This window comes from Chamaea fasciata, unplaced genomic scaffold (genome assembly GCF_029207755.1).
Source record: "Chamaea fasciata isolate MVZ Bird 193981 ecotype frontalis unplaced genomic scaffold, bChaFas1.0.hap1 SCAF_25, whole genome shotgun sequence".
Lineage (NCBI taxonomy): Eukaryota > Metazoa > Chordata > Aves > Passeriformes > Sylviidae > Chamaea > Chamaea fasciata.
The window spans coordinates 2,553,839-2,563,350 of NW_027094110.1; the positions used below are offsets into that span (position 1 = coordinate 2,553,839).

Consider the following 9,512-nt stretch of genomic DNA (forward strand, 5'->3'; position numbering starts at 1 on the left):
TGCCACACCCCCTGGAGCTGCACAGCTGGAGCTGGGGACAGCCCAGGGGACAGATCCCACCTGAGGTGGCGGCAGCGTCACCTCCCTGGGGCAATGCAGCTCCTGATCCCTGGCCGGAACACCCTGAACGGGATCCCAGGATCTTCCTGAGGCTCTGGGAGGGAGCGGAAGAAGAAACGGGACACAGGGAAATCCCATCTTTGCCAATCCAAGCAAAGCTGCTGGGCTGGGGCTGTGGGAGGCTTCCCTCTGCTCTCACCGTCCAGAACAAAGCTTTGAATGCATTTAAAAACCTTTATCTTCTATTTTTATTTCATCACTCCCTGCTGGGTTTGCCCCAGCGCCGAGCTCACCCTGGGGTGAAACCCCTCCACCTTAACCACATTTTTCCATGGAGCAGCAGGGTCTGAGCGGTCTGGGACGGGATCTGGGAATTCTTTCCTGCGTTTCCAGCCCTGGGGGCTCAGGAGAAGCGGCCGGTGGGCAGGCGGGGCAGGCAGAAGAAGGCGTTGGGGAAGAGGCTGAGGTTGATGGGGTTCCCGTCCAGGCGGATGTCCTCCAGCGCCCGGCGGATCTGGCCCTGGTCCTGGCTGTCACAGAACGTGTCCTCGTGCATCGTCTGGATCCTGTTGTTCTGGAGGGGATGGGGAGGGAGAACACGGGTCAGAGGGAGCGGGGGAGAGGCACGGGAGGACCAGGACCAGGAGCAGGACCAGGACCAGGACCAGGAAAAGGACAAGGACCAGGAGCAGGACCAGGACAAGGACCAGGACCAGGAAAAGGACCAGGACCGGGACTAGGACCAGGACCAGGACCAGGACCAGGAAAAGGACAAGGACCAGGAAAAGGACAAGGACCAGGACCAGGAAAAGGACAAGGACAAGGACCAGGAAAAGGACCAGGACTAGGACTAGAACCAGGACCAGGACCAGGAAAAGGACCAGGACCAGGACCAGGACCAGGAAAAGGACAAGGACCAGGAAAAGGACGAACACCAGGACCAGGACCAGAAAAAGGACAACGAGGATGAGGAGGAGGAGGAGGAGGAGGAGGACCAGGACCAGGACCAGGACCAGGACCAGGACCAGGACCAGGACCAGGAAAAGGACCAGGACAACAAGGATGAGGATGAGAAGGAGGACCAGGACCAGGACAATGAATAGGAAGAGGAGGAGGTGGTGGGATCTGCTAAACTCAGGTAAACCTCATCCCAGCTGGAAGTGCAAGGAAAGGGACAAATCTGAGTCAAAGGGACAACGAAGAGGACCAGGCCTAGGCCTAGGCCCAGGATAAGGAGGACCAGGGCCAGGACTAGGACAAGGAAGAAGATGAGGAAGAGGAGGAGGAGGAGGAGGAGGAGGAGGAGGAGGAGGAGGAGGAGGGCTCTGCTAGGCTCAGGTACAAGCAAACCCCGTCCCACCTGGAGGTGCAGTGAGCGCAGGCTCTCGGGAAGGGGCACCGGGATAAAATCCAGCTGGTTATCGGAGAGGTGGAGGAACTGCAGCTGCCTCAGGTCCTGCGGGGAGAGGGCAGAGATGAACCCCTGAAGACGAACCCCAATAGAGATGAACCCAAATAGAGATAAACCCCACTAGAGATGAACCAGTGAATCCCCTAGAGATGAACCCCCCAAAGACGAATCCCCCTAGAGATGAACTCCCTAGAGATGAATCCCCTAAAGACAACTCTCCCTGGAGATGAAACCCCAACGGAGACGAACCAACGAATCCCCTAGAGATGAACCCTAAAGATGAACCCCCTAGAGATGAAACCCACTAGAGATGAACCAATGAACGCCTTAGAGATGAACCCCCTAGAGGCAAATCCCCTAGAGGTGAATCCCCTTAAGATGAACCCCCCAGAGATGAACCCCCTAAAGACGAATCCCCCTAGAGACAAAACCCCTAAGGTCGAATCTCCCTAGAGATGAAACCCCAAGAGAGATGACCCCCGTGCTCCCACCCCGCTGTCCCCCTGTCCCCCTGTCCCCGCTGTCCCCGGGGCACACCCGGAAGGCCTCGGGGCGCAGCCCGGCGCTGGTGAGGTGGTTGAGTCGGGCGTCCAGGCGCACCAGGCTGCGGGGCAGCTCGGGCAGCGCCGTCAGGAGGTTCTCGGGCAGCAGCAGCTCCTGCAGGCTGGGCAGCTGCCGGAACGCGTCCGCCTCCGCCCACGAGATGGAATTGCTGCTCAGGTCGATGCGCTTCAGCTTCTCTGAGGGGAGGGGGAAAAGAGGGAACGGTTCAATAAAACCAGGGTGGTTTATTCCCTGCATTCCCCATCCAAATCCTGGGTTTTCCCCCTTTTCCCAGTGATGATTTTTGCATTTTTTTATGCATTTTTTTGTATATTCAGAAGAAATAGCTGAATAGTTCTGCAGATTGCTGTGATATAGCTCCTTAACCAACTCTGGGACTTTTCCCACCCTTCCTCTCAGATTCTAGGACAGTCAGCTGAGCTTCCAAACACATCCCTGAAATATTGTTTGGTGTTATTCCGAGGAGGGGACCTACAATAAGAAGTGGGGCAGAGTGGGGCTGACGCGTGGCACAACTGAATCTCCTACTGGATGCACCTGTTAAATATCCCAATTAATTATCCTTATAAAATTGTAGAAATCCAAATGTACCTGTTAAATATCCTAATTAAGCAGCCTTATAAAACTGTAGGAATACAAATGCTCAAGTTAAATATCCTACCTAATGAACCTTACAGAACCATAGGAATTCAGTCCCGGCCGTGCCCATCACCACCGGGAAGCTTCTGATAGAATTCTGCTTTTCAACTTTTCTACTCTAAGGCTGCTGCCAGGAGTCTTGGGTCGCAATGCAGGATGGATTCTATTCCCAATCTGTTGAAACCAGTTGCAGACATTTTTTTTTTTTTTTTTTTTTTTTTTTTAAATCTCATAACTCCTGGCTGGAGGGGGCGGCTGCCTTCTGTTGATGGGCAGCTGTTAAACCAGGTGGGGCCGAGTTCTTTATCCCTTCCAGGACCCATCCTCCCCCCAGGGCATATCTGCTGTCCATGGGCCATCGAGGCTCACTGCAGGGCTGATACAATCCCATCATCCCACGGGGAGAGGCTCCACCCAGGGGGAGGAGCCCAGCATTCCCGCCTGGATCGCCGCTGGCATTCAGAACCGCAGCACAGCCTGTGTGCACTGGGTTCCCAGAGGGAGCCCGGACCCATCCCAGCGCCACCGGGCCCTTCTCCAGGATCATCTCTGCTCCAGCAGAACCGCAGCTGGCGCTGCAGGAGGGTTTGTCTGGGCTGACACCAACACCCCGACCAACAGCGGGTCAGCGCCTGGTCTCACTCTGGCACGGTTTCTAGGATTTGCTTTTTGTTTACTTGGGTTTTTTTGTACCACTACATTTATATTTTTAATATTCCCAGTAAAGAACTGTTATCCCTATTCCCATATCTTTCCCTGAAAGCCCCTTAATTGCAAAACTATAATAATTTGGAGGGAGGGAGTTTAAATTCTCCATTCCAGTGGGAGCTCCAGCTTTTCCCTGGCAGACACCTGTCGTTCCAAACCATGACACCAGGGATTTTCTCCCTGGGTTCAGGGTGACCCGGACGCACCGAGGCCGGTGAAGTCTGCGGCACGGACGGCCCCGATGCGGTTGAAGCGGGCGTACAGGTACACGGTGTCCGCGGGCAGCGCCGGGATCCACTCCAGCCCGGCATCGTCGCAGTACACCGAGGTGCCCAGGCACAGGCACAGCTGGCAGCTGGGCAGCCCTGGGGGGAACAGAGATACCCTGGGCATGGAAACCGTCCCTGACCCCAGAAAATATCCCAGAAAATACCCCAGATCAGCAGGATCTGCCATGGGGACACGGATCTGTGACACGCGGAGCTGTCACAGCTCCCTGACCCCATAAAATACCCCAGAGCAGTGGAAGGAGCCCACCCCATTGTGGGGACATGGATCTGTGACACGTGGAGCTGTCACAGCTCCCTGACCCCAGAAAATACCCCAGAAAATACCCCAGAACAGCAGGATCTGCCCACCCTGCCGTGGGGACATGGATCTGTGACACACGGAGCTGTCACAGCCCCATGACCCCATAAAATACCCCAGAACAGCACAGGGATATGCCCACACTGTGGGGACACAGAGTCCATGACACCAGAGCTGTCACAGCCCTCTGACCCCACAAAACACCCCAGAACAGCGGGAGGATGTGCCCACCCTCCCACGCTCTGGGGACATGGAGTTTGTGACACGGGGAGCTGTCAGAGCCCCAGCACCATCCAGGGAAGGGCCAGAGACTCCCAGAAAAAAAAAAAATCTGTTAATAAATGAAATGCCCAGGGTCAAATCCCCCTGGCAGGAGGAGGGGAGATTAAAGCTCCCAAATTCAGCTTTTTTACACCCAAAGCTCTCCTGGCCCCCTTGATTCTCCCACTGGAGGAAGCAGAACTCCAGAAAATGATTTTGCATCAAGAAAAATCTGTCCCAGCTGCCCCAAAGGCTCTATCAGGTGGGGTAAAACCGAGCCCAACCCCACAGCTGATCCTTTTCCTCTCCCCCAGCTCCCCATCCCCGAGGTTCCTCATCCCTTCGAGGAGGGGCTCCAAGCAGCTCAGCACCGATTTCCTTTCGCCTCCCACTCAATTTGTGCCAGTCTGGAGTGACAGAGAAGGAATACAGATATTTCTGCCTCTCCCCAGGATTTTAATTGTCACTAATCTAATTGCCACTGTCGCAAAGCCTCAGCTCATTAAAGCCTCGCTGCCTTGCTGGAGTTCGTTATTTTTTTTTCCCCCAGAAATTTCTCTCTCTCTCTCTGCAGCCCTCCCGCCTCGCTGTGTGAGCAGACTCAACCCCCAAAACCTCACAAAGAGCTGCTGGCAGCACAAGAATTCCCATTTTTCCCCCAAAAACCCCACGCCTGTGCCGTGGGGACGCATCCCAAGGGAACACAACTCACCCTGCCCGGGGATGGGCGCCGGGGGCACGGGGCCAGCCCCGCTCGGGGGCTGCAGTTTGGGGGTTCCGGCCGTGGTTTCCCCCAGCTCTGGGAGGGTTTGGGGCTCCTTGGGGCGAGGAGCCAAGGTGCCGACCTCGATCTGCAAAAACACAGCCGGGTGGGAGGGGTGTGACAAGGGACACTTGTCCCCCTGCGGGGTGGGCGGCACCGGTGAGGGGTCACAGGCGCTGCGTGGTTAAATTTGGCACAGAAGGTCCCGCTGACAGAGCTCGGGGTGTCTAATTATTTGTGTTTAAAAGGTGCCTTGGGAAGGTGAGGAACCCGCCAGTCCTGTGCGTCTACTGGGGATCAGAACTCCCACGTGGATGATTCTGTGAGTGTACTTTGGTTCTGTCAATTCCTTCTGGAACTGGCCGAGCATCCACTGGTGTGCTGACTGGACAGGTGGGAAACCTTTTCTGGGATTGTACAGGAAAGACAGAGGATGTTTAAATCCGATGCATTTGGCTAAAGCCACCCAGACGTTAGTTTTGGTTGACTAACTGGCAGATTTGGGTTGGGGTTCTTAATTCCTTCTTGGAAAGCTCTCCAAGGGACTCCCCCCTCACCCCTCCTCGCCCGGAGGGATGAAGGAATCCTCACATCCAGGCGCTGGCAGGGGGACAAAGAGCTGGCAGGAGGGGACAAAGAGCTGGCAGAGGTTTGGCTCTGGTAAAACCTTCCCCAGCACCGGGAGAGCTGCCAGGGCAGTCGCTGCCACCGCTCCTCCTGCGGTGCCACATCCGTCCCTGGCACCGAATTCCCATCCCGGGGTGCACTCAGGGGTTCTCCTGTGTCCCCCTCACCTTCGGGACAAGGTCCCCGTAGTCGTAGAGCTCCTCGTAGTTGCTCAGGTCCAGGATCTCCCCGTAGTTATCCAAGGTCAAGTCGTAGTTGTCCAAATCCAGGTTTTCATAGAGGCTCAGGTCGGCCTTGGGCTTGTCCGCCTTCCTCCTCTCCTTGGCGGGGACAGCCCAGAGTGTCCCCAGGCACAGGCTGGCCACTCCCAGCCAGCCCAGGGGACACATCCTGCGCGCGGCCAGGGTCACAGCGCCGAGGGACGGGGCCTGGAATGGTCACCAAGGGCTGGATGAAGGGCCGGGATGTGGCTGAGCCCAGCCCCGGGGGGGGACAGGCAGCCCCGGGAGGGGACAGGCAGCCCCCAGCCCCGGGAGGGGACAGGCAGCCCCGGGAGGGGACAGGCAGCCCCCGGCCCCGGGGACGTTTGGTGACCCTGCTCGGCCCATTTCACGCACGGCTGTGCAGGAGAGGCCCCGCTGCGATGCCGGGGCTTCCCGGCTTTCCCAGCCCCGGGGGGAGCGCAGCGCCCCGGAGGGGATGAGGGGGTCGGGAGGGGGTCGGGAGGGGGTCAGGAGGGGATGAGGGGGTCAGGGCACTCGTGGCCGTGGGTGGAACCGCTCACCGGCCCCCCAAGCCCAGCAGCCGGGGAGAGCTGGAACTGCTGCTCCCCCCTTCTGCCCCCACATCCAGCTCTACATCCCGGGATTCTGCTTTTCCAACATCCTGGCGGGCCAGAGGCCACAGGATCGATGTGACAGCACGGGAACCCCCCCAGTCCTGACAGCTCCACATCCAAACCCTCCAGGGTCCATTCCCACAGAATTCCCTCCCACGGGACACCCACGGCAGAGCAGGAGGAGGATCCCGGCTTCTCCAGCCTCTCCCAGCCCAAACCCCAAATCCACCACCCGGCCCAGAGAGTTTTTCACTCTGTCCTGAGGATGCTGCTCCCAAATTCCCGCTGTTTTCCCCCAGACCCGCCCTTTCCCGGGGCGCTGAGACCCCCGGCACCCCCACAAACCCTCCCAGCCCGGGGTGGGGGCTCTGGAGGAGCCAAACGAAGCCGGCACGGACGTACCCCCTTGTCCCTCCTCCTCTTCCTCCTCCTCCTCCTCGGCGTGGAGAGCCCCTCTCGGCTGCAGGGGCTGGGGAAGGGCTGCTGGGTTTTAACGCTCGGAGAGGAGGAGGAGGAGGAGGAGGAGGAGGAGGAGGAGGAGGAGGAGGAGGAGGAGGAGGGGGCTGCTCTGGGGGTCTGGCCGAGGGGGCAGGCAGGATGCGGCCAATCAAACCGGCGTCCCCTGCTGCCACCTCACATTGTCCCCAGGGCCAGGCGGCCCCGGCGGTGGCTCTGCTCCAACAGCCCGAGCTGGGGCCGAGAGGGGCGGGATTGGGGGGGCAGTGAGCCCCCCCCAGTGTCCCTGGTGTCCCCTGATCTGTCCCAGGTGTCCCCCGACCTGTCCCTGGTGTCCCCGGGGGCGGTGGGGACACGGCCCCCCCTGGGCGGGGGGACAGAGCCAGGGCCACCCCAGGTGGTGTCACCAGACCGGGACCACCAGCTGGGGGTGCTGAGCCCCCTCTGCACCCACACCTGCTCCCCTTCCCCCCAAAAACCCCGTGTGGGTGCAGGGGGGACTGAACACCCTAAGCCTTCACACTCCGGGGTGGTTTTGGGGGTTTTCTGGGGAGATGCAGAGGGCTCAGCACCCCCAAACCTTCCCACACTGAGAGGTTTTGGGGTTTTTTGGGGATGGGAAGCCGATGTGGGTGCAGGGGGGGCTCAGCATCCCAAACCTTCACACTCTGGGGTGGTTTTTGGGGAGGGGAAGCTGGTGTGGATGCAGGGGGGGCTCAGCACCTCAGACCTTCACACACTGAGAGATTTTGGGGTTTTTGGGGGACAGGGAGCTAGTGCAGATGCAGGAGGAACTCAGCACCCCAAACCTTCACACACAGAAGTGGTTTTGGGTTTTTTTGGGGAGGGGAAGCCGGTGTGGGTGCAGGGGGGGCTCAGCACCCCTAAACCTTCACACTCTGGGGTGGTTTGGGGGCTTTTTAGGGAGGTGCAGGGGGCTCAGCACCCCAAACCTTCACACTCTGAGAGGTTTGGGGTGTTTTGGGGAAGGGAAGCCGATGTGGGTGCAGGGGGGGCTCAGCACTGCTCCCCTCACTGCGGTAGGGTGGGAAAACACTCCCCAACGCCCCCCCCCACCCAGTGCGCCCCCACCCCGGGGACAGCGCTGAGCTCGGGGGGCCACCACCCCTCTGGGCGATGTCACCGCGGGGCTGGGCCAGCCCAGGAGGGGCCGGGCGAGCGCTGCAGCCCCCCCCGGGCAGCCTGGTGCCCACCCAGCCACCCACGGCCGCCAAAACGTTCCTGTCGCCCACCCACGCACCCATCTGCTCGCGGGGACACCCCCGCAGCCCCCAGTGTGTCCCCCCCCCGGCCCCGCTCAGCACGGAGCGGCCGCTAATCATCATTAAGCCCCTCATTAGGCGGCTCGGTGGCCGCCGTGACGGAGGAGAGGTGGCAGCTGGGGGGGCGGGAGGGGGGCGGCAGCGGTGGGAAAGGAGGAGCTGGCCCAGGGTCCCCAGGGCAGTGGGGTCCCCAGGGGTGAAGGGTCCCCAAGGGGTGAAGGGGTCTCCCAGGGGTGAAGGGTCATAAAGGACAGTGGGGTTCCCAGCAGTGAAGGGGTTTTAGGGGTGAAGGGATCCCAGGGGTGAGGGGTTTTTAGGGGTGAGGGGTTTTTAGGGGTCAGGAGTCCCCGAGAGATGAAGGGTCTCCCAGGGGTGAAGAGTCCCGAGGTGTGAAGGGTTTTTAGGGGTGAAGGGGTCCCCGAGGGGTGAAGGGTCCCCAGGACAGTGGGGTCCCCATGGCAGTTGGGTCACCGGAGCTGAAAGATCCCAAAGGACAGTGGGATCCCCAGGGGTGAAGGGTCCCCAAGGGCAGTGGGGTCCCCCAGGGATGAAGGGTCCCCAGGGGTGAAGGGTTTTTAGGGGTGAAGGGTTTTTAAGGGTGAAGGATCCCCAGGGCCATGGGGTCTTTGGGGTCTTTGCTTTTCTGTCCTGACCCCATGAATGATGTCCTGTCCTTGTCCCCTCTCAGCATTGCCTGCACGGACAGTGTCACCTGCAAGGTCCCTGCGCCCCTGTGCCCATCCCAAATGTCCCTGAGTGCCCGGCATCCCCCGAAGGGTCGGGGCCAACCCTCTGAGAGCGCGAGAGGGTGCCAGCCCTGCTCAGAACCCACAAACGGGGTTGGCTGGGGGGTCACCAGCTGCAGGGGGGATTAATTTGAGCCAGAATTCCCCCTGATCCCAAATTCCTGGGGGATCCAGAACCTTCCCAGCACTGGGAACAGCGGTTGAGGAGCCCCCACCCCTCTGACCCCACTAACGGGGGGGTTCCAGCGACCCCACAGTCAGCGGCTGTCACTTCCCACACCCCCGGCCCCAACCCCAATCCCGCGGGGACACCGAGGGTTTGCAGGGAGCAGATTCGGGGCCGCTCGGCTCCCCTGGGGGATCGGCTCTGCCTTCCCCGGGGAGGGAAAACCCCGCTGGGAGTGGGGGGATTCGCGCTCCGGTTACGAAACCGCGGGATCGGGAGGGGCGAGGGGGGGGGGGTGCCTGCGCCTGCTCCGCAACACCACAAACCCCCCCCGGCCCCATCCCACATCCTCACACCTTCTCCCACGGCCGTCCTCCCTCTCCGCTCGGGATTCACGTGGGA

The 9,512-nt window shown here is 60.1% G+C and overlaps 1 protein-coding gene across 2 annotated transcripts; it reads right to left on the bottom strand.

The window, feature by feature from the left end:
* Positions 1–306: 306 nt before the first annotated feature.
* Positions 307–9,512, bottom strand: OPTC (opticin). 2 transcript variants are annotated; one of them, XM_066203935.1, is made up of 7 exons: positions 9,467–9,512; positions 5,789–6,049; positions 4,944–5,082; positions 3,589–3,747; positions 2,009–2,211; positions 1,421–1,516; positions 307–634 (listed from the first exon to the last, which is right to left on the bottom strand). In XM_066203935.1, the coding sequence occupies exons 2-7, from the start codon at positions 6,008–6,010 to the stop codon at positions 464–466; spliced, it is 990 nt and encodes a 329-aa protein (XP_066060032.1). In that variant the 5' UTR covers positions 6,011–6,049; positions 9,467–9,512; the 3' UTR covers positions 307–463. The 2 variants fall into 2 exon arrangements, with proteins under 2 accessions (XP_066060032.1, XP_066060033.1); XM_066203936.1 differs by lacking the exon at positions 9,467–9,512 and adding an exon at positions 6,862–6,906.